This window comes from Mauremys reevesii, linkage group 5 (assembly GCF_016161935.1).
Source record: "Mauremys reevesii isolate NIE-2019 linkage group 5, ASM1616193v1, whole genome shotgun sequence".
NCBI lineage: Eukaryota > Metazoa > Chordata > Testudines > Geoemydidae > Mauremys > Mauremys reevesii.
In genome coordinates this window covers 105,858,708-105,884,695 of record NC_052627.1, presented here as the reverse complement: position 1 = coordinate 105,884,695, position 25,988 = coordinate 105,858,708, and the positions used below count along the sequence as shown (strand labels likewise).

General features: G+C 42.2%; 1 protein-coding gene across 2 annotated transcripts in view; it reads right to left on the bottom strand.

The window, feature by feature from the left end:
* ADGRA3 (adhesion G protein-coupled receptor A3) overlaps window positions 1-25,988 on the bottom strand; it is a 114,774-nt gene that overhangs the window by 78,544 nt on the left and 10,242 nt on the right. For both annotated transcript variants that reach the window (XM_039541104.1, XM_039541105.1), the window contains exon 2: window positions 9,969-10,040. In XM_039541104.1, coding sequence (XP_039397038.1) covers window positions 9,969-10,040 — 72 coding nt within the window. The remainder of the gene's footprint in view (window positions 1-9,968; window positions 10,041-25,988) is intronic.

Genomic DNA, 25,988 nt, shown 5'->3' with positions numbered 1-25,988 from the left:
GAGACAGATAACCAGACAACCAGCGCACACAGGTCCAGAAGTGGGCACTCTCTCTGGTGCTGCAGCATTCTCCACTTTATCCAGATTTTTGATTAGCTAATCTGGCCCCAGTCCCAATTAGATCAGATAAACGGGGTTCTGGTGTATTAACTACCCATTGATGTACTGCATTCTCCCTGAAAAAGTCAAACTCAAGAGTCAAATAATCTAAAAGCATGTCTACACTTCACACTCCTTACGACATCGTGTGGAGTACATACATTATGTGTCCCCCTAAAACAAGTATAAACACAGTGAGGTACAGCTTAGGTTAGAAGAGTAAAAACACGCCTGAAACACTAGGATAGATACCCACACAGCCCTATACTTGCCTAAGCAGAGTCTCTCCTGTCTACACTATAGGGAAAAATTCCGACAGCACGGAAGCAACGGGGAAAGTCTCCAACAGCTGCCTGCTGCTGGAGTCTCTCTCTACCATGTGTAGCTACACACCAGTGTGGATGCAGCCTGCTTTTCACTGTGGTGTGTAGTGACATATACTCTACATGCACTACCAGGAACGTAGGCATACCCTTAGAGAAAAGTGACTACAAAACCCTGACCACTGGCCTTGACCTTGGCTACGGAAGGAGTACAGCTTCTGCAACTGGATGCAGAATTATGAACCAGTAGGGCAGGACACATACGTTATTAATATTTAAACAGTAGCTCCTCTACCCCAAAAAAATACATTTAGGCAAGAAACAGAAGTAGAAAACCTGAAGGCACCCCATTTTCAACCAACTCTAAAAATATTCTCAAATGGAAAAAAAATAATTCCCTCACAATTTTGTGGCACCTCACAATTAGCCCATTCACAATTTGTCTTGCCCCTCCTCCCCACCGCCGCCCCGATGCGCCTCCAGCAAGAGGAACTAAAATATTAAAAGAACGTATGTCCCTTACAAAAGGGTGAGTTAATGCATATGCAGAAAGATAGGAGAACGAATGCCCACAAATAACTGTTCACTTACACTCCATGAGGCCACTTTTCCCTTCCTAATATAAAAAATACAAAGATCCTGCCCATTGTTATAGCTCACTAATAATTACAACATTCAGAGTCCCACTAACACTTTCTCTTGCTAGTTAATATCTTCACTGAACTCCATACTTACCTATACATAAAAACAAAACTACATCCTTCATTCTCAAAATCAGAAACAGTACTCTTCATCAGAGTGGAAAAAAAATCAGTGATTTAATAAAATAAAATAAATCAGTTTTTTTCTTTAAATTGGATTTTTTTTGATCAAATGCTTTTTAAGGAAAACAGCAACATAAGGATATTTGTAATTAAGATACATTATAGCTCAGATATCTCATCATGGAATAGGGATTATGAATTCTAATTCTATAGTATGAGACAATATATTCATGCACTGTTTAAGAAAAGTTTTGTAAATAAATTCCAATAGTTCATGGTTTAGGGACCTAATTTTATGGGGTTCCAGGGGCTTCTGTATAGATTATTTAGGTTAATCTTTCTATCTACCCAACGGGACTCAGTGCTCAGTCTAGACGATACCATCAGAGACGCTTAGTTTTGCCGTTCTCAAACTGTGGATTTGTGTCTCCAGAGATAATATGCTTGTTAACAGTAAAAATGTTTTTACATAAATTATAGAGGTGAGAAATAACAGACCGCAACCCTATTGTCCCTCTGCAAATTTGTGTACACAGACAATCCCTTACCTCTCTCTAAAAGTGCAAAGTTTAAAAAAGTTCAATAAATAGAAGACTGTTGGGGGTGGAACAGATCTGGACAAGGAGAAGAAGTCTGGAGATAAATGTGAGAAGGGAGGGACAGGCAGTAGCAACAAAAGTGAAACAGTCTGAGCAGCATATTCCAGAAGTCTTGAGGTCTTTCTGAGTGTAGCCTTCATTGATTTGAGATCTACTATACCATTCGCTCACTAGAAAGGAAAACCTATAATGGCAGCAGGCCATAAAAGAGACCCAGTTTGGGAATATTTTAATGAAGTTCCTCTACCTGTGGGTAAAACTGGCACGTGTGCAAAATGCAAACTGTGCAACAAAGAAATGCAAGGCCTGGTTGCCCAAATGAAACAACATCATGAGAAGTGTTCTTTCTCAGGAGGAAGCTGCGTTGAAGATGATGAAAGGAACATGTCTGAGCACGCTGGATCTTCAGGTTGGTAAACTTCTTTATTTCAAACTTTTTTCTTAAGGACTGCCTGTCTTCTTTCTGGACTATTCTTGAATTCTCATGTTTGAGCAAAAAATATAGTAGTTACTCTACAGTACTATAATTTTAGATGAAGTTATGATAAAAAATAAATAGCAGAAATAGGCAGATCTTCCTTTTACAATTTCACCTTTAAAGTAGTACTGAGTGTCAGTGAATGCAATGAGTAAATGAGCAGCATGGGAATAATAATTAAATAACTGCACTGACTTATTTTGTTTAGGATAATCCATCCTCAACATACAGGATTTTGAAGACTATCAAGCTTCAAGATCACTATCATTTTCTATAGTTTCAGAGTTATCTGCCAATTATAATATTTCAATCACATCATGTGTGTCACATAGCCACAGTATATCACCTGTAGAAAAAGGAAAAAAAAAAATCTCCATTATCCAGAAACAACCATAGATAAATTTGTGATAAAACCAGCAGATTACAAAAAGAGGTAATTGATGAAAAAATTGCCCGATTTGTTTATGCAACAAACTATCCTTTCTGTAAAATCAGCAAAGAATCCTGTGGCACCTTATAGACTAACAGACGAGCTTTCGTGCTGCTTTTGCAGATCCAGACTAACATGGCTACCCCTCTGATACTCTCCTTTCTGTATGATTTAGAACCCACACTTCATTAACATGGTTCAGTCATTAAGACCAGGATACAGTCCACCCAACAGAGTAGCAGTCACAGGCCAAATTGATAGATAAAGTGCATGAAAGAGAAATTGAGCAGTGTGCAAAAGGTCTAGAGGGTGAAATTGTTAGCCTGAGTCTTGATGGGTAGAGCAATGTCCACAATGATCCTGTTGTATGTGCTTGTGTGACAACAGAAGAAGGGAATGTCTTCCTTACAGAAACAACTGATACATCAGGAAATGCACACACACCAGAGTACTTACAAGAAGTAGTAGTAAAAGCTATAACAAACTGTGAACAAAATTTCAAATGTCTAGTACGCAGCTTGGTCACAGACAATACTGCAAATGTATCCAAGATGAAAAGAAACTTAGAAGAGAGTCCCAAGCTAATAACATACGGTTGCAGTGCTCATTTGATGCACCTCCTAGCCAAAGACTTCAGTGTTCCATAAATAAAGGCTAATGTTGTTGAAATTGCAAAATACTTCCGTAACAACCACTATGCAGCAGCTATTTTGAAAAAAGTGGGAGGAACCAAGCTAATTCTCCCACAAGGCATGCCATGGAACTCAGCATTGGACTGTATCAAGAACTGGCCTAATCTGATGACAGTTTGTGAACAAAATCATGAAAAAATAGATGGCACTGTCACAGCCAAAGTTCTCAACATTGGGCTTAAGAGAAATGTTGAACACATGCGGAGTAGCCTGAAGTCTATTTCTGTAGCCTTGAACAAAATGCAGGGAAATAGCTGTTTTATTGCGGGCACTGTTGAAATTTGGAAGGAACTGAGTGAGCTCTTAAAAAGAGAAATACATAATGACAGAGTTAAATTACAAGCATTAAAAAAACCAAATGGGACAAGCACCATCTCCAGCTCATTTCTTGCAAATATTCTCAATACTCAGTATCAAGGTCAAACATTAACTGCTGAAGAAGAAGAGTTGGCTATGACATGGACATCCAGCAATCATGCCTCCATAATGCCAACTATAATAAACTTCAGAACTAAGGGTGAACCATTCAAGAAATATATGTTTGCTGATGATGTTTTAAAGAAAGTCATACCAGTGAACTCGTGGAAGTCACTTAAGCACTTGGATTCAAAGACTGTTGAAGTGATAATCTCACTTTTAACAGCAGTAGCTTCTTCTGCTGGTGTAGAAAGAATATTTTCTTCCTTGTTTTTCTTCTCCAGATTATGAACAAACAGGAAAATGAAGGTGAAGATGACAGAGTTAGCTGCAGAGGCCAATATTTTAAGTTTCTCATGTTGACCTGGCTGATATAGTCGATTTATTTTTTGTATTTTTTTAAAACACTTCATTTAACTATTTTAGTTAAAAAACAATTTTAACAAAAACAAACCTGATTTTAAAAGACTTGAATGTTTAACTAAATTCAAAAATTCATATGCTTGTTTTGTTCTATGCTGTTGAAGAAAAAAAAATATGGATTTTTTGTTGTTTTAGTTAAATAAAACAACTTAAATGTCTGTCTGGTAATGTTCTCCTCCTAATACAGCATGGCAAGAAAATCCTCCAAATATTAATGATTAACCTGTTGAATTGGATGTAGTTTGCCTCCCAATGTCTTCATAAATATCTGCTTCAATTACCTTTAGTAAATGAAATAACCAATCATTCATTTTCTGATATAGTTGTAAAACAAATCTGAAAAGTTTTTAAAATATATCACTTAAAAATGCATAATGTGTACCTTCTAAAAATGAAACCTACATCTATCTCTGAGTTGTGAAGAATATGTATTAAGATTATAACAACCAACAAGAATGCACTTTTATGTAGAAATCCATGATTAAATCGAGTCTTCTTGACTAGTGATTTAAATCAAATCCACTTGGTCTTCATTTATCCTTGAATGGAGAGGGGGATGTGTGCCTTTAAGCCCCATGGGCTACAGGTACTGCCAGAGGTGAAGTTGGGTCACTGCTGGATATAGAGACTTTTCCCCCTTTTCTTAAAAACTGGTTGGGAGAGAACCCATTGCTCCCAGTCTGAACACATAAATTGTAAGGTGTTTGTATAAAAAACTTCAGCAATTATATGCATATTAATTATACTTTTCCAATTACAAGCAACACAGGACTCACTATTTTAGTCACTAAAAATGATAGAAAATTAGGTGTACTAATAGATCTCTATCATCACTCATAAGGTCAACATAAATTGATTTTTTAAAAATATGCACTTTTAAAACTTACAATTACTATTTTCAGTAGCAAAGATAGCCTAAAAATAGCTCTCATCTTCAGGAATTATTTACATCTAATCTTCTTGTAGGAAACAGCACTATTGTCATTACGGAAATACATAAGTCTACTGTATTAACATTTCACTCAAATAAAATAGAGGTCTGGTATTTTGGTTAAAAAAATTGCTACCATTTGGTTTCTGAAGTAATGCATCACTTAAGTTTTATATTATCATAAATCACTTAGCAACTTATAAACTCACAAAATTATTAACAGAGAACTGATAGGTCTACCTATGGCATGTTATAACATGTTTCTCACTGTGGTGTTCGAGTTTGCAAACAATGAAACAAATAATCTTCTGATTTTTTTATAATAAAGATGAGGCACTGTCACAGACTGAGGTATCAAGAGATGATTCTGGAACAAATTGATAAATTAACATAAAAATGCAATATATCTTGGCTGATTTCCCCCTCAAGTTTTGTAAGAATAATTCACCCCCAAACTGGGAACTTGTATTCCACGTTTCAACCCACATAAAATTGTTGTAGCCAAATTACAAGCCTCCAAAACATAATTTGCACAGTTTATAGTAGAACTACTGATCCATCTTTTACTATCGTGATACTAGCAAGCACAGCAATATATCAAAATAGCACATACCCTTTCTTAACCAGAAGGTGAAAAGAGCTATTGTCTTAGAAGTACCATGATAAAGAGTCAATATAAAAGGTAATGGTAAAATGCTATCATTGCAGCTTTTCAGATCTATGGCTAAAGGAGAACAGGGGTCTCTAATCCAAAATGTGGAAGAAAAATTCACAAGCAAATTGAAGATCAAATCATGAAAATACTTTACAAAAATGCATTGAATTATGTCAGTATTACTTTTACTCTGATAAAGTGTGTGTGTAGACAATAGAAGGGAAAACATCCACAGCAGCTTCTTCTCAAACACATTATTTCTATAGGAATGTATGAACACACAGTGCTATACAATATATGAATATGAGCTAGATAAACAAACAATACACTACAATCACAGAATGATGTATGATCAGAGCTAGAATGTTCCACAGAAACAGAAATATTCTGTTTCACGGAAATATTTTACTGCCAAAAAAACCTTTGTTAATGCAGAGTTAAGCTTGCATAGAAATGTTTTACACCATTCCAGAACATGGAAGATGACTAAACTTAAACCTCTAAAAACAAGAAATTCAGAGTTAAGGTGTAACTTCCCACACAAACTTACTCTGCCCTGTTTCATCCCTGCTCCCTTTTAGGGAGATTGTAGTACTTCACCCTTTTCTCAGCCTCTGTCAGTCATGAGCAAGCACTTCCCAGATCCACAATGATGAACAGAAAAACAGAGAGAAAATGTCAGGTTTGGTTAGGCAGAGGTAAGGTACTGTTATAGTACCAGCTCCTATTACCATCTCCAGAGAGACAGAGAGCAGCTTTAAGTACAAAGTTGCAAAGTACAAATTTAAACTTGCTAAACAAAACTGATTTCATTTCATTTACATGGCTGTAACTTCTGCATTGAGTTTGCATCACATATTGCAGGAATATACAAACCTAACAGGTTTCTGGTGCGATGATCCAAAAAATAAGAAGAATTTTTAAACAGAAATATTTCCAGAGGTTACTCTGGATTCATATAGCTATTAATGAAAATTGTATAATATATTAGTGAGATTTATTGTAAAGGAAAGATTAAGTCTTGATAAACTGACACATGAATAAATGATTATCTAACAAAACCCAAGCAACATTTCCAAAAGATGAAAACAAAACAAAAATCCATCACCAAAAAAATCCTAACATAAAAATACTCCGCTACACACACACAATTACCAGCCCCAGGAAGAGGATAAGAGAAAGAACAAACCACACATGATAGACGTTAATCATGGCACTTAATCCGTGAGTGGAAGGCACTCAGATACTACAGTGATGAGTGTGGTTGGTACAAGAACCTACATACAGCAGAAATGTGATCTTTTTTTCCCCTTTCTACAAAATGAAAAGTTGCCATAACACAGCAATTTTGTTTCTGTACCCACCACTTCATCATTATTATAATATATGTTAAGGTAACACTCAAAGGCTTCAATCAGGACTGGAGCTGTACTACCAAGTATTGTACAAATCCTATGGGGAAGACAAACTTGCCTGCAGGCTCTTGAAGGCAGGGACTAAGAAAATATTTAATAAGTGACTGTGACAAATAACATAAGGAACGTGAGAAGGAGGATGAGCTAACAGTAATATGATTACAAATTTACATAATCTACCAAAATTCATACTTGGTTATTTCAAATCTTTCAAAAATATTTAATAACTTACTGCCTATTTCTAGTTAACGCTTTTCCTGTTTCTGTATTTTTTATAACCACTGCCTATTTCTGTTTTGCACACATATGTATTTTTTTAATTCAATTTAATACAACACTCTTCATTTAAGCTGACAGGCATCGGCACCAGGGTTCTGGCAGACAAAACATTTGGGGTGAAATTCCGGCCCAACTGAAATCAATGGGAGTTCTGCCACTGACTTCAGTGGAACCAAGCTTTCACCTTGCTTCCGGATCTTTTAGCCAAATATTTGTTCTGTTTCATTACAGTTAGGCAGTTACAGATGCTTTGTCCTTTGAAGTAAACCTTCACTTTTCCAGATATTCTTTTGTTCTCTGCTCTCTCCTCATCAAAGACAACACTATGAGTTTCTATTTGGATTTTCTGGTCTACAGCTACGTTATATCTATCAGCTGTCAATACATTTTCAACTCCATGCTTTTTTTTTTTTTTTTGGTCGGGGTGGGGGCGGAGAAGAGCTACCACTTACTGCCCGGTTAATAGAACAGCTTCTCTGGTACATTTCTAAAGTTTAATCTAGGGAAATTTTGCAAAAGCGTCCACAGTCCTCTGGTATTACGAACATAGGGAGTCCTAATGTAGGTAAGTTATCAGCTGCCAATGTTTTAAACACTGTTAATCAAACAGTGAGCAGAGTTATAGGATATAATGCTTACAACACTGTCTGCAGCCATTGGCCTATCTATACATCAGAGCTCCCAATATTGCTAACGCCTTTGGAGCTGAACCAGAGTTAGCATGGCTGGATTTTTTTATTTTTTTTTCTCTTGAAAGATTTCTCTAGCTTACACAAGGCTTTAGGCAACTCAACACACCATTTTTGATACACTTCCCATAATTCTTGGCTTCTGGACATGCTTAGTCATATCCCATCACCTAGCAAACTATAAAGAATGTTCAACTCATGTGCTTATTGTAAGCAATACCACAAATTCAATTTTCCATCTGCTCACTCGCTAATATTTTCATTGTCTTTATTTTTAAGGTCTGGAGGATGAATTGGATATTTTAAAGTTGACTTGAAACCAAAAGAATCTGATACTAGGATAAGGAGGTGGGACTAGCTACTTTCCTAATCAGTCAGCACAGCTTAGAGATCCACACTCTTCCAACATTTCTTCCATTGCTCTTCCGCATAAAAAATACTCTGCCAACCCTGAACATCCACCAACTACACTTCCTATCTTGAATTCATCAGCATCATCCATAAAAGAAAAAGGAAACTCCGTCCTGAAATACGAGCTGAAGTGCTTTCTCTTAACCTGTAGGTGACACAGCAACATCTAAATCAGTGGTGGGCAACCTGCAGCCCATCAGGGAAATCCGCTGGCAGGTCGCAAGACAGTTTGTTTGCATTGACCAGGCGCAGGTACAGCCGCCTGCAGCTCCCAGTGGCCACAGTTTGCCGTTCCCGGCCAATGGGAGCTGCAGGAAGCGGCATGGGCCACAGCAACGTGCTGGCCGCTGCTTCCCACAGCTCCCATTGGCTGGAAACAGAGAACTGAAGCCACTGGGAGCTGCAGGCGGCCATACCTGCGGATGGTCAATGTAAACAAACTGTCTCGTGGCCTGTCAGCGGATTACCCTGATGGGCCGTGTGTGGCCCGTGGGCCACAGGTTGCCCACCACTGATCTAGAAGCAAGAGCGGCAATGGGAATCAGAGAGAGGGGACCCAAAGGAGAGCAGGAGGAGGAAGAAAAAGAAAGGAGGAACCACCACTTTCGGTGCTACAGATCATCCTGATTTTCTTTCCATCAAGTTGACATGTATGGAATTTGTAAGACAATGAACACTCACAAAGTACATGCTACTACTAAACCTATAGGGGAGAGGGAAATTTCAGGCTGCAGAGAAGTGTACACTCCCATTCAGACTTGCCACCCTTTCAAAAAGAACTTGATTTCTCCTCCCCTTTTATGTTCTGAAGTGCCACACTTGTACCCAAACAAGTACATACACACACTATTCTTAGCCTGCCCTTAGCCACATTTGCCTTTTTGGCCATTCAGATGAGGATTGCCAGCAAGAGGAAAGGTAAAGCAATCTCAGTGTCACATCACTATAATCGAAATAACTTCCCACAGAGTTTGCCCCAGCACCACCTCAGAATGAAATTATAGCTATGTAATCATTCTCTCTAAAGTGCCATGCATGTCTATGGTACTGTAGAGATCATTTTCTGCACTTTCTTATTGTTCCCCCTCTCTCAACTAAGTCTCAGAAAATGGCTTTTGCAAAACTCCCTCTGTAGTAACTGTTACTGTAGTTTAACCTTCATAGAGAAAAAGACTATTAAGTACATTGATTACTCAGCTATCAAGTAATTCTTATGCTGAAGCAGACATGGCTACATACTTCCCACTACAGAAGATCCTATTTAAAAGGAGATGTTTTGTTTTGTATATTTATGTGATACTTAAAATATACAAACAAAAGATTTAGTGGTGAATTACAATTATTTTTTTAAATAAGTACTTACAATCTTTCAAGAAGACTTAATCCAGAAAAGGAACCATTCTTCAACTCTGATATTTTATTGTTGCTCAGAATCCTGCATATAGAATCAAAAACAAAAGATGTCAGAAGAACAACCCTAACGACATTTGCTAAAATTTATTCTTTCTTCTAAGTACTATGAAAATAATTATGTCTTTTAAAAAGATTGTCTTTTTATCAAGATACACAAAGAAAAACTTACTGTATAATACCTTCATAATAATTAACTATATTATTATAATAGTACCCATTAGCCCCAAGAAACAGTGGGGTCCCCCCTATGCTAGGTGCCCTGAAGCACTTACAAGTTGAGAAGAGTGAAATATGAAGTATTGGGGAAGAGCACACGATCAAAGATTGTAAACATGGACATGTTAAGCCCTTCTGATAGTAGGTTGTACGATTAAGAATTTAGACATACCAGGTACTTTATTTCTGTGAACTGTGTATGGCTATGAAATAGGGGAGCATTTGCTCAACAAATGTATGATTAATAGTAAGATATTTCAGTGTCTGTAGTCCCTGATGAGACTAAACTGTTTCTTGTGGATGGATAAGGTTTTTACAGAGCTTAGTTTGTCAGGGTATCACTATAGGACAAAGATATGGTCATTTGAGTATTGCTAAGACAGAAAATTCCAATCTTATTGCACACCCACAAACTGGTGTCAGAACTATATAGTAAACTTTACTGGTTATTTCCATTTTTAAAAGATGTATGTAATGATTTATGTTCCTTGGGCTAGTACCTCGCAACCTTAATTGTTAGCTAACAACATATATAAATGCAATCAGGGCTTATATACCACATTAGTTATAATACACCAGGGGTCGGCAACCTTCGGCACACGTGCCAAAGATGGCACGCAAGCCAATTTTGCCTGGCACGCGGCTGCCAGCCGGGGTCCTGGCTGCCGACCCCGCTCAGCCCGCTGCTGGCTGAGTGAATGGAACCCCAGCCTGGCAGGAGGCTGAGCGGGGCCTCTTGTTTTTCCAAAGAAATGGTTTTCAAAACAGTTCTTGCAGCTCTTAAGTAGAGTATTTGTAATTTATCAGAACCATGATTATGCCTGATATGTATACTTTCTTTACCTGGTTTAATTTTAAAAGCATTTAACTACTACAATATTAACTTTTAAAAATTATTTCCACAAACTCTGACATAAAGCAAGCTTAAATAATGTTGGTAAATATTCCTGCCAGGCCAAATTGGAAGTCTCATCAGAGATTGAAAAATCCACTCATCCACTGCAAGTGGATGAGTGCCATCTCATCCTTCAAAAGAATCTAAGCTTTAGTTAAATAATTTCTACCTCTTGTGGTTGTAAACAGGGGTGAAAGTAAGTTACGCCACTTACCGGTACGGGCCGGGGGTCAGCATCTCCCAACCAGCTCTTTCAGGCTGCCTGGCCCACACCGCCCAGGTCTCTCGTGTTGATTTAAAGGGCCCGGGGCTCCAGATGCCACTGCTGCACTAGCGGCAGCGGTGTCCGGAGCCCCAGACCCTTTTAAATCGCTGGCCCCAGGGCAACTGCTCCCTTTGCCCCCCAACCCCCACCCATTGGAGGCTGCGGGGGAGGGGGGCCCAATGGGGCAGGGACATTAAAGCGCTGCAGGGCCCTTTGCCGGGGCAGCACTTTAATGTTGCTGCGCCCCTCGCTGACCAGGGGGGAGGGGCACAGGAACATTAAAGCGCTGCCGCAGCAAAGGACCGTCCTTAAAGCGCTGCTGTGGCAGTGCTTTAATGTCCCTGCTCCCTTTGCCTCCCCTGTTGGCGGCTCTGCCGGTATGGACCCCAGCAGCACTTTAATGTGGGCTGGGTATGGGCCAGTGCGGGTTCTTACTGGTACAGAGTACCGGCCCGTACCGGCTCACTTTCACCCCTGGTTGGAAAGATAACTTTCAAAAGGTGAGCAAAATGTAAACTAATGCAGGTCTGTCTTCCAAAGTCTGCAGAGCTTCAACAGTGCTTCTCAGAACTATCCCAACTGAAGCAGCAAAAACTGACCAGTCTTCTTGTTTCACTGCTGCTCTTTAGAACACTGGGTGTGTATCGAAACTGGAAAAAAAGAAAATCAGATCAGTTTCACTTTGATGCTGGTTGGGACAGATCTGAATGACACTGGAGGCAAGATCTGGACCTATTCACTGGAAAGAGGATCCAAAAATGCAGGCTAGGGAGGAGTAAAGTAGCATAAAACTTCTACTGCAGCAGCTAGAAAGCTGAAACAGAGAGTAACTGAAGTGCCCCCAAACACATCGCAGCAGCCAAGATGACTGAAAGGTAGAACAACAGAAAACCCCATCCCTTGTAATTTGGCAAGGTGAAGCAGAGTGAAGGAATGTTATCTGTCCAATAGCTGCAAGAGAGGATTTGAGGTGGAGAAGCAAAGAGAGATGCACCAAACACCAATCCTGGGATTAGCTTTTGCTTATGCATATCAAACAGCAAGTGTGTATATGACTGCAGGAACATGGAAGGGTAAGAAAACTACCACTTGAGCATGTTTTTTATCGAGATCTTTGAGATTACGCTAAATTTTAGTGCTGCCAGAAGCAAGGCTAAAGCCCACTTAGGGATTTTAACCCTACACAGAAAGAGCCAAGCCTACCTAAACTGCAAAAAAAAAAAAAAAAACCACAACAACGAGAGAATTTGTTTTACGGGGGGGGGGGGGGGGAAATCTTCTGTGACTGGGCAAGTTGGAAATACTAGTACAGCCTGGAGCCCCATCCCGCACCCTGAACTCCTCATTTCTGGTCCCACCCCAGAGCCCACACCCCCAGCGGAGCCCGCACTCTAACCCTCAATTTTGTGAGCATTCATGGCCTGCCATACAATTTTCATACCCAGGTGTGGCCCTCAGGCCAAAAAGTTTTGCCACCCCTGCTATAACAAATAAAGTTACAAAAAATCAGTTAATCTAACAAGTACTTACAACTTCAGAAAACTACTGAATTTGGGCCTTAAATTTAGTAGGTCATCAAAATGTCAAAAGCCGTGGCCCAGGGTTTCATTTTGCCTACCCAAAAATATTCACAGCAAGTACCCTCAGATACTCTAATTCTGTCTTGACTAGAATGTGCACAAATCAGGACAATGGAAGGTTTGGGGGTGGAAAATTCATCAACTTTAATTAGATGAGTTAATAGCTAACATAGCTGGAAGACAGACAAGCACTAACAAAAGAAAGCCAAACAAACAGGTTTTTAATCAAAAGTAAACAATCGGAAAAATATATGATTTATCTCAAAGGTGAAAAAACTATTTGTACGTGACTTGTTACTTTCAGATTATCCTCTTAAACCTTAGTGAATTAATTTGTCTCTCTTCCAGAAAAACGAGCCACTCAACATAGAGCAGAAGACACCATGAAACGGCTTTCTAGAGTTTGAATTTAAGTAAATAAAAATTACAAATCCTTTTGTTTGCTGACATTACCTATGAAATAAGAGCTCAAATGTAGAAGTATCTGAATACCTGTTACAAGGTAAGCGTCTCTCTGGAGTGTGATGAATGAATTACAATCAATCTAATTTAGTATTTTCTCTGCAGGGTCTGTTAGTTGCTCAACCATAAAGGTTTTAGTATAATCAGAAAGCGATGGCATTTCAGACTTTAAAATGTAATCTTAAAAAAAAAAAGCAGTTTACAACTTGGTATTAATATATTCAGTCCATACATTATTTGAAGCATTTACAGATGTGGCATAAGATGACAGAATACCATAAAGACTTCAATTCAAAGTAAACGGAAGTTATATTTGCTTTTAGAATTCATAACTATAAATGCACAATGAAATGTATCACTTGGACAACTATTTGTGATCAATAATTCTGCTAAATTATTAACTTAAAATATTAATGCTTTTAGAAGAAAAGAAATGTTTAAAATATGCTAACTCACCAAATACAAAATTTAAATGTTTTTAGAAATATTGGTAAAACGGATAATCAGCTCTCTTTACCCACCACATCTCATTTTTCCTTCTTTTAAGCACAGTTATATTCTAAAAAGTGACTCCATAAAAATCAACATTTTGTATTGCATGTGGATGTCAAGGATTTCCATAACACATTTACTCAATTTACAAATAGGAAAAAAAACAAACAAACAAGCAAAAAACCGTAAGCGCCAGGCTTGTAAACTCAGCCAGGCTTTGTTCTTTCCTTTTAATATGACTTGTCACAAATAATAAAGTATCTGCCCACATTTATAACTGGGTAACTCCACTGGGCCTGCAATTATAACTTGGCTAACAATACATTTTCAACAGAATTAGCAAGAATAGAATCCAGCTCATTCTCTCATACTTGTGCTGACTTGGTAGTACTAGGGAAGAGTAGAACAGGCTGTTTCCACAATGCAAGGAAAAAGTGGTACAACTATCATTTTTTTCATGACAAAGCAATAGAAATTTAACTATTTTTCACTTTAGGAGATGACAATAAAATGTCTGGCACCAGAAAAAAAATGTTATTCATACTGTACAACTAATCTTAGCCATACTTCATAATTTAATTATATTAATCATACTTGTAACAAAAATAGGATATTAAAATTAAATTTTAACTCTGCGATTATAACTCTTATAGTACAAGTGAGATACACAAGTAGCTTAAAGGGCTATATAAAAATACACACCTCAATACTGCTGCAAAAAGTTTCTAAACATGTTCGTTTAATAAACATGCAAATAATTGAGGTTATGTGACTTTGGGCTCAGTAATGAATGATCCACTAAAACACAACTCAAGAGATCCAAATGATGGAAAGCTGGAAAGGAAAAGGAGACTAAATCAGATCATTTCATGATGAGGAGATATGCTCTCGGGGGCTAGGAAGTCTGCCACCAGCAAAAAAAATCAGAGTAAAATTACTATTTCATCTGTACAACCAAGAAAAATGTTTTCTGCTGAAAACAGTAAACATGCAAAAAGATAAATACTCTTTCTCAAGCTTATTTTGGAAAAGCTGTGATTTACACAAGGATATAAACCCAATATTTTCAGACTACTAGCATTTTGTCTTGTAATGAATTATTGTCAAAAGCAAAAAAGAGTAAATTAGTTACTGTGCAGTACATTTACAGTACTGGATTAACTGTGGACCTTTTTTTCATATGGAAGAAAACCACCGTAAGAGCTGTTATTACTGAAACTTTGCAACAAACCTCCAAGGGTAGGCGGTATTTTTTTTTGTTCTATCTTTTTTACAAATGGGGAAAATAAAGACACTGGCCTTTTCTATACTGGAAGTTTGCAGCAGATAAACTGAATTGATTTTAAAATCCATCTAGCCAAAAAAAGTCCAAACTCTTCATGTAGACAAATTTAAGCAGCCCAAAACCTTGGTGATACTGATTTAGCATGAATTAAACAAAATCAATAATACATACCAAAAAACTACCTTAAAAGAACACTATTAATGTTGCAAAGTCAAGTATTCAGAAGTTACGAAATACCAGAATCAAGGTTTTCTGTACAACCTTAATTAGGTCCCCTTGTGCACATGTATGATGATAATCTTTAATTACACAATCACATACCTTTTTCTACCGGCCGCCTGATTCAGTCAGTGTTCAGGATTGACACAATGACCAACTATTCAATATTTTTGTTTTCTCCTTGCAGTTCAGTATGTGTCCCCATGACTTATTTACTGCACACTATTCAAAGCATTCTCTGAAGAATTAATTAATTTACAGTATGATCTCAAAAGCCCACAAGAAAAGTACAGACTCCAGACATACTACAAATGTGTGAAGTAAGAACAGTGAAGATAAGCAAGCTAATTTTTTTGTTTTGTTTTTATTACTCCTTAAAACTACAGCTTGGAGTTCAGGAGACTATTACATCAAACTATTTAGTCAGATGACCAAAGTAAATATGAAAAAGCCTTTCCTGTGGTTAATATTATTAAATCACCTCTTAAACTAAGGGTCTGATCCTGCAAATCCTCACTCATCCAGGTAGAACCCTTGACTTCAGTGAAACTAAATTAATCCTGATTAAGGACTATTAAAGGTTTGCAGGATCTTAATGTTTGCATACCTTAATCAGCAAAACAGTTATGCTGATTTTAAGTTTGAAGTGAAATATTTATTTCTTCAGTAGTTTGTGGAAAAAAATTCCTATGCCAAGTTCAGTATCCTGTCTTTGGCAATGACCCTATCCCCATTTTTTCAGAAAAATGCAAAAAAGCACCCTGCTTGCAGTTAAATATCATTTTACGTGTAGGGTAGAAAATGCTTCTCTCTGATCTCAGTTGCCTAGGATCCTACTTATGCCTTGAAGTAGTAGTTATTGATATGCACTGTAACTTTTTAAGCCACACCTAGTTTCACTGCTTTCTTTATGCAAGTAATTAAAAAACAACAATCAAGTTCTTCTTTTCATTGTTTGCAATACTCTTTAAATGTTAAACTACTGGAAAAAGATTAACTCAGGTCATGTCTTCAGTGAAAAAAAAAGTTTGTTTTTTTAGCACTAGATAACTAATGTGCATTAGCTATCCCACTGTAAAGTACTATCAGAGACAAGCACTATAGTTTTTATGGAAATTAGCTAGGTGAGGTCAACCACGGGGGGAATATAGCATTGACCTTGCCTAACTAGCTCACAGTAAAAGCTACAGGGGGTTTGATATCATATTAGCTATCCCATTGTAAAATCCTAATACTTCAGTTATCCTGTGGTAAAAATAGCACTCGTATATGCACACCTTTTTTGGTACAGCGAAAACAAAGCAGCAGATTTGATCTGGCCCATTTCATGCATTTGAGTGGCCCATCTGACAAATTTAGATCTTACAAAATCTAAGCTTCCATTATATTAAAAGAGTCTAGCCCTCATGATTGCAAAGATAACCTTTCAAATATGAACAAAGGGCAGACAGCCTGAAAAGAGAGGTATGAACTTCTCTGTCCTTTATTAATGGGGCATGAAATCTAGTTACACTTTTTACAATGTTGGCTTTAACTATTTAATTGCTTATTTTAGTGGATGGAATGGAGGCGTAGTATAACTTGGGAATTACTATAGGGAAGCAATTGCACAGGGGAGAACAGACGGGACAATGAAAGAGAAGCAAAGCTTTGTTATTTAACAAAGCACTGAAATTCAAGTAGTAACAAGTACAAGTATTCAAAACAATTACATAGAAAATAAAATCATAACACGCATTCTAGACCTTAGACTTAATTACCAAAATACTCTCATGTCTTCTAGAGTATCGCTCACCCAAAATCCTTGCAGCATTTTACAGCCAGGTTGCCTGTAACCGTCATTCCATGAGACAAGCACACTATCAGTTTGCCTCCTTGGTGAAGGATCCCATGTGTTTCTTTGCACCCCAAGATACACCATAACAATCCTTTGTCTCTATTCATAGAAGGAGGACACACACGTGGCTTATTTGTTTCACCCTGTAAGTTTCCTCTTGTGCAGATTTCACAATCTTTCATTCTGCTCCTAGCTCCCTATGACATTACAGGGCATAGGATATACAACACACAAATTACCACACAGGGAGATAAGCATCTGTTACATCCTGACTGAAATATTTCCGAGGTATGTCATCTCCTGGTTACCTGTCTTAACTCCAAGACCTTAAGAACCTAATTTTCAGTATATATACTTAACTCCTTAAATATCATCCATACACACATTTTGCAATACTTATAACATCCAATGGGCTACTGGTTCTTGGTAAAGACTTCACATGACATCCTTCAGTGAACGATTAGGCATATATCTAACCCAGGGGATCTCTGTGAAAACCCTATGCACTCCCTATGCCCTCTGCTAGTTGGCACCAAGGGCCCCTTGGACACAGGTTCCTTAGTGGAACAAAGACAGTATGTACACCTAAGTATTACACTCGGCTTCAGACAAAAATTAATAATTGAATATGACCCTCTTCAAGTATAAAAGTTTGACATTTTTGTTGTAAGGGGAAAAAAATAATTCAGCATTGATTCTCCTCCTCAATTTTTAATTAAGATGAAATCAACATGGCTGGTTTGTTTAAAATCCTTGTCCTATATATAATAGAATATGTAGGTGTGTCTATGAAGTACAAAGCATGTGTTCAAGTAATTTCACTATTTATTACAAAGAAAACTAAAGTTTTAATGAAAATAATTTTTTAAAAAGTTGTAATAGCCACAAGAATTCAGCCATCACTTACATAGATAGCTAAGAAGTTGAAGGAAGCCAATACCTGTATATACTGATTTAACTGCAATTTTTTTTTGAGAGACAGAGAGAAAGAGAGCAAACACACACAAAAACTATGTTAAAAGAATACTAAGTTTGCAAAGTCAAGCACTCAAAGGTTAAGAAATGCCAGAATTAAGACTGCCTGTGCAAACTTAATTTTGGTCCCTTGTGTAGATGCAATATGATACAGTGTCTTCAGAAAAGACGGTTACTCACCGTAGTAACTGTTGTTCTTCGAGATGTGTTGCTCCTATCCATTCCAGTTAGGTGTGCGCGCCGCGCGTGCACGGCTCTTCGGAAGATTTTTACCCTAGCAACTCCGGCGGGCCGGCTGGGCACCCCCTGGAGTGGTGCCGCTATAGCGCAGGATATATACCCCAGCCGGCCCCTTCCGCTCCTCAGTTCCTTCTTGCCGGCTACTCCGACAGTGGGGAAGGAGGGCGGGTCTGGAATGGATAGGAGCAACACATCTCGAAGAACAACAGTTACTACGGTGAGTAACCGTCTTTTCTTCTTCGAGTGATTGCTCCTATGCATTCCACTTAGGTGATTCCCAAGCCTTACATAGGCGGTGGGGTCGGAGTTAGATGTTGCAGAACGCAACCGCTAAGCCAGAGGCTGCAACAGCTCTGGACTCCGGGACCAATGAGGCAAAGGTGTGGACCGAGGACCAGATAGGTGTACAACACATCCCCCAAAAGGGAATGCGAGCCAGGAAGGCAGCTGAGAAGCGTGAGCCCTGGCGGAATGTGCAGCAATGTGGCTCTATGGAACATGGGCCAAAACAGAAGAGGTGCAGATGCACAACGTCATTGAAGATGAAAACCTCTAGGAGGAGACAGGTATGCCCTTCGTCCGGTATGCCGGTATGATGAAGGTTTTGGGGGCGTTACGAGAGGGCTCTGTCCGCTAGATATAGATTGCGGACGCCCTACAGATGTCGAAGGAGGGCAACCGTTGCTCTCCTTGCAAAAAGAGTGGCTTCGGAAAGAAGATCGGAAGGAAGATATCCTGGTAGATATAAAAGGCCGACACCTCCTTAGGGAGGCAGGTCGGACGTGGTAATAACTGCCCTTGTCCTTGAGGAACACAGTATACCTTGGGCCTATTGTGAGAGTCTGAAGCTCGGAGACTCGTGTGGCCGCAGGAAAGGCTACAGGAAACTGTCTTGCAGGACAGTTACGTCAACGAGCATGTAGACATTGGCTCGAATAGGGCAGTCATAAAACTGGTTAGAACCAGATTGAAGAGCCAGGTTTATGGCGGGGCCCCACTGGGGGGGGGGGTGCATAAACGCTCCAAGCCCTGAGGAACCAGATGGAATGGAGCGGGATCTCGGCGGGAGAAACCTTGCGCGTTTCGGAGCAGCATGAGAAACGCTTCCACTCGGCCAGATACTTCAACCGAATGGATGATTTTATACCACCCCGGAGAATCCCGTAGAACCGAGGTCGAACAACGTAGCTCGGATCGGTTTAGCCACGCAGGAGTCCTGCTGTGAGGTGCAGGGATTACAAGAGCGGGTGGTGAAGGTTGCCGTGATTCCATGTCATGGGGTCTGTGCCAAGAGGGTTGCTACCGACAGGTGTAGCAACATGGTGTGCCAGTGCTGCCCAGGTTACACTGGAGCGATCCCGATCAGGGGCGCTCTGTCCCTGCGGAGTTTGAGCAGGACCTTGTGAACCAGTGGGGACAGTGGAAAGCGTACGGTAGATGGCTGATCCACGGCCTCAGGAAAATCCTCCAAGACCGAGCCTGGGGAGAGGCCTTGGAACGAGGAGAATTTCTCTCTCTCTCTTTCCGTTCTCGCGAGAGCGAGGAGGGCTATGCGGGGAAAGACCCACTTCTGGAAAACGGAATAGATAAAGACGGGAAGAAACCACAACTTGTGAGACAGGAAGGATCTGCTGAAGCGATCTGCCCGCTGAATCGCCTGGTACACAAGGCAGACTGCTCTCAGCTCTCGGACATTAATGTGTAAGGCCAGCTCTTGCGCTGACCGAAGGCCGTGAGTGCGAAACTACGCCAGGTGCGCACCCAGCCGAGAGATGGGCTGTCTGTCATGAGGGACCCCGAGGGGTGAATGAAACAGCATCCCCGGATACACCGGGGAGGACGCCGACTCCCGGTGGAGGAAGCCTAGGCTGCTCGGGGGGAACGAGCCGACAACGAGTATGGCATCTCTGCCCGGGTGGCACACCCAGGTGAGCCACGATTGAAGTGAACAGAGGCGAAGCCTGGCATGTTTGGTTGCAAACGTGTAGACAGCCACGTGACTCAGGAAACGTAGGCAAGTGTGAGTCCAAGTTGGCGGGAAGGTCCATAGACCTTATACAACTGTTACCCTCGCCTGAAACCAAGGCTGAGGTAAGCAGGCTCTGGCGAGTCTGGAGTCCAGGACGGCCCCAATGAATTCCCTTCCCTGAATGGGAATCAGAGTGGATTTTACTATTGATCATCAGGCCTAGACACAGGAATAGGTTCGTGTCGATGCCCACATGACTGGTACTTTGGGCCCGGTGGTTCTTCGAATGAGCCACTCGTCTAGATACAGAGAACGTGTATGCGACGGTGGCGAAGAAAGGCAGCGACTACAGCCATGCACTTTGAACACCCCTGGGCTGTATAGAGGCCAACCGGGAGGGCCGTATACTGGGAATAACGATGGTAGGCCCCAAACCGAGGGTACCTTCTGTGTGGAAGAGAAATGGCGACGTGAAAACACGCGCCCTTCATATCGAGGGCGGCGGACCAGTCTCCGGTATCCCAGGATGGGATGACGGTCGCCCTGGGTACCATGCGGAACTCTGCATCGTGACTTGTTGAGTTCCCGCAGGTCTAGGGTAGGTCTGAGACCTCCCTTCGCCTAGGGGATTAGGTTTCGCCCTTAGGTACCTCCTGTATAGCTCCGATGAAGAGGAGCGTCCGCACCTCTTGCCAGAGGAATCGCTCGTGAGAGGAGTCCCCAAGAGGGGCGAGGATGGGTAGGCTTTTGCCCCATTGGTGGTTAGAAGGACCCTAATTCCGGCTCCTTTGGGGTGCGGATTGATGGCCACGACCGTGTAAGCCACGCCCGCTGGCCAAGTCCTGACTTTGTCAAGGCGCAGGGAAAGAGCGGAGGTTGGGGACGGAAACATCGGCGCTGAATCACCGGCGTGTGCATGCCGAGAGAGAGAGAGCAAAGTGACCCTGCTGCCCTTTAGGTTCTGCAGCCTAGGGCCAGTGTTTTCAGAGAACAGGCCTGTGCCATTGAAGGGCAAGACCTGTATAGCGTGCCGCAGCTGCGAGGGAAGGCTCGACAACTGGAGCCATGAAACGCGCCGCGTGGCAACACCCGAGGCCAGAGTCATGGCAGTGGAGTCAGCTGCGTCCAACGAGGCCTGGAGGGAAGCTCTTTCCAGCTCCGTCCTTTGCTGCAAGAGGGCATCGAACTCTTGACGGGAGTTCCGAAGAACCGACTCTGTAAATTTGCCCACTGCCACCCACAGTAGCGGATAAGCAGGGCTTGCTGGTTCGCTACACGAAATTGCAGGGCCCCCTCCGGGTACATCTTACGGCCCAGTAAGACCACACGCCCAGCCTCTTTGGATTTAGGGGCTGGTCGCATTTCGATTAGAGGAGGGCCGGAGGGGTATGTTCCTGCCCCCGCCTCATCTGGGGAGGAGGAAGAAGAAAGGCCAGGGACAAGCGGGTCCTGTGTGGGCTCGAGCTCCTGGACGAACGCTGATCCGGTGGGATCTGGGAGCCCGGTGCCGAACCGGGGGTTGCTCTGTACCGGTCGGACGGGGACGACTAATTGTCACCTCTGGCACCCGGAGCTCCGAGGGAATGGAGCGAGATGGGGTCCCCGGTACGCCTCTGGCGTGGGAGTACACTCAAGGCATCCAGAATGACCACTGATAGGTCTCCTGGAAGACTCTGGAGGGCACATCGGAAAACAGAGTGCTACGCATATGAAGTGTCCGCACGGGACGACACTGATGCGTGGCTGGATGGCCCTGGGGGAGCTGAAAAGCTCTTGGTAGAGTCTCCGTCTGTAACTGACGTCGCTCGATGCGGCACCGGGGATTGGTACCGGTAGACAGACCGGTACCGAGAACGGGACCTGCCACCGAAGCTGTGCCGGGCAGTCGACCGAGGGTGCGAGGCTCGATGATCAGGAGTGGCTACGAGCGTCCCGGTGCCTGGGGCTTGATCGGTACTGAGTGTCCCGGACCGGGGATCAGAATGCTGACCGGTGCCGCGAGCACTACTGGTATCAACATGGAGAACGGTGCCGAGACCTAGATCGGTGACGGGACCGAGAACATCTGCGGGACCGCGACCCTGAACGGTGCCGCTCTGCGGTGCCGAGGTAGGGTGGTTTGATCAAGGCAGGCTTGCCCATCGACTATGTAAGCCCCACCGGCGGTGCCGGGGGTTGAGGCAGCATAGATGCTGTCATTGCAATCAGCCCCCTCGCCGTGGACACTGTCTCCGGCGTGGAGGGAATAGTGAGCTCGACCCTAACTGGCACCACGGATGCAGCTTCATAGCGAGCTCGACCACGGCCTGTACCGGGGAGCGTTCCAGCACCGGACTCGACGGCTTTTGCCTGGCCAGAGTTAATGGTGCGGGCATTGTCGGTGCCGCGGTAGACATCGGTCCTGGGCGATCCGACGGAGCAGAGCGCTCGGCTGCGGAGCAGGCGGTTCGGACGCAGCTTTAGGGCGAGCTCGACCACGGTCCGTACCGGGGAGCTTTCCGGCACCGGACTCGGCGGCTCTTGCCTGGCCGGAGTTAACGGTGCGGACATTGACGGTGCCGCGGCAGACATCGGTGCCGGGCGATCCGACGGAGCATAGCGCTCGGCTGCGGAGCAGGCGGCCCGGACGCAGCATGCTAGCGAGCTCGACCACGGTCCGTACCGGGGAGCTTACCAGCACCGGACTCGACGGCTCTTGCCTGGCCGGAGCTAACGGTGTGGATACTGTCGGTGCCGCGGCAGACATCGGTGCCGGGCGATCCGACGGAGCATAGCGCTCGGCTGCGGAGCAGGCGGCTCGGACGCACCTTCAGAGCGAGCTCGACCACGGTCCATACCGGGGAGCTTTCCAGCACCGGACTCGACGGCTCTTGCCTGGCCGGAGTGAAAGGTGCGGATATTGTCGGTGCCGCGGCAGACATCGGTGCCGGGCGATCCGACTGAGCATAGCGCTCAGCTGCGGAGCAGGCGGCTCGGACGCAGCTTCCGGGCGAGCTCAACCACGGTGCGAACCGGGGAGCTTTCCAGCACCGGACTCGACGGCTCTTGCCTGGCCGGAGTAACTCTTCATCCTCCAGGAGAGGGGTCCATTTGAGGGTACGTCGGTAGCGACGGTAGTGCCAGGAGGCCTTGGCGGTACCGGCGATCCGGTGCCGAGGGAGCGCGCCATGAAAACTAACTAGCGCTCGGCGCCGAGAGCGGAGGAGCAAGAGCTGCCTCCCTCAGGAGCTGTTTAAAACGAAAGCCCCGCTCCCCTTTGTTCACTGATTAAGGGCCTCACAAATGCGGAACTTATCTGTGAGGTAAGATCCCTCGAGGCACTTAGGAGAAGATCCCTTGTCGGCAGCGTCTTGTGGCCGGCCGAGCATTAGAAAACGCTGTGGACCGGGCATCGGACCCGGCACCGGGTGAGGGGAAGGGGATAAACCCCGACCCCTGCAAAATAAATACACTATACTATTCTACAAACAAACAGAGTTAACTACAACTATAAACAGAACGAGAGAAAACTACGAGTAGCTAGGGAAGTGGAGGTCAGCTAAGCTGTGCTCCACTGTTCCAACGGCCGTCACGGGCGGAAAGAAGGAACTGAGGAGCGGACGGGCCGGCTGGGGTATATATTCTGCGCTATAGCGGCGCCACTCCAGGCGCGCCCGCCGGAGTTGCTAGGGTAAAAATCTTCCGAAGAGCCGTGCATGCGCGGCGCGCACACCTAACTGGAATGCATAGGAGCAATCACTCGAAGAAGAACTATGGGTAGTCACATAGGTTAGCCCATCTAATCAAAATGCCAAAACTTCACTTTAGAAAGCAATAGTGGTGAATAGTTTGTAGGCCCTTTGAATTTTTATGAAATTTTGGTATTTTTTTCCAATACATTTTCCACAGGAAAGTTCTGAAATTTAATTTTTTCCTTGGTAGTCCAACCATCCATTGTTGATATTCATCTCTTCAACAAAATTGTGTATCTGCACAAAATGTCAAAGAGTATCTCCTGAGTAGATATTGCAAAATTCATAGTTTGAAAAAAATGTATTTCTGGTAACTTTCAGCAGTTAATTGTTATAGGTGAAAATTCATGCATAAACAGCTGCAAATGGAGGAACTTTGTCGCACCTCCTCTTGATAAGAGGGATGGTTTTTGACAATGGTGAAGTTTGTTCCTTGTTCTCTGTTCCTTATTTTAGTACGGAATAGTGTACCATATTGTAGTACCCACTCCTGATATGTAGTTCGCAATTCCTTACTCAAAGGCCAACATTATTTTAAAATATTTCAATGCAAGATTAAATTTATAGAAATGTCATCAAATGTATATGATAAGTAATTAGAAATTTAGATTTTTTATTACTTAAATCAAGTAAAGAACTGGGGGTAGGCTGACTTCACATGATGAAATAACTCTCAGGTCACCCAAAGTGACACTTCCCCACAACCGTTAGCCTGTTTTTAAGGAGCTGGGATATGCCACTCATGACTCTAAGCTTTGTTCCTACATAATATGCTGCCATATGCCACTCACAATTTGTATATAGAGTTTGAATAAGGAGCTGGGTTTTGACTGACTGTATGTGATAAAATGTGTCTTGGGTCACCACAACAGTTATGACCCCATAAGCATCCAACTGTTCTGAAGGAAACAGAACATGCCACTTTGCTACCCGAAGGTTTGTTCTTGAGCAAAATGCTGCAGAATGTAACATCCCTACCCCCTTCCACATGGTACATAGAATATGAATAAGGAAATGGGTTTTGACTGGCTGTATGTGAAAAAAGTCTTGGGTCACCTCAAATGACAAATCCCAGTGACCATCAGACTGTTCTGAAGGGAGGAGGACATGCTACTTGCTAACCAAAGTAGGTGGAGCTTCACTAGATGGCAGCATATTGCTCAAGAACAAAGCTTCAGGTCAGCAAGTGGCATGTCCCAGCTCCTTCAGGACTCAGGCTTAGCAAGCAATCAGATGATGCCCCAAAGGGAGAAGGAATTATAACCATTTGCTCTATTTATAAAGCTCAAGAGCCCTTTTCCTATAAATGATTTATCTTATGATAAAAATGACCTTTTACTTTGGAAGCAGGAGGAACTCGTACTAGAGAGATGGGAGGGCTATTCAAATGTCCAGGTGAATAGATTAGATAGGTGCCTGTCAGCTGTTTAATGTATTAGATATAGTTGAGCATGATTATATTTAGGAGTTAGACAAAATTACAGTTGTGATATTAAATTCAATGAAGTCTCCATTTGTGCATGTGTAACTTTATGTGAAAACTCAAACAAGAGTTCTGTGCTTCAAGCTCTAACATTTGCACATGCACATATTAGTACTCAAAAGTTCACACCCAAGTATTTAAATATGCAAAGCTGTGAGCAGACCAGTGAAGAAACTTTTTGAAAATATGGTTCCTTTTTTAAAAAAGGAATTACATTCACCTCTCTTTGTTTAGACTCTTTCTGGTAAACTTACTAATGTAAAACCAATGAACTCTAGTCTGCAGCTGGACAAACAATCCATCATGGGAGTTTCACAGACT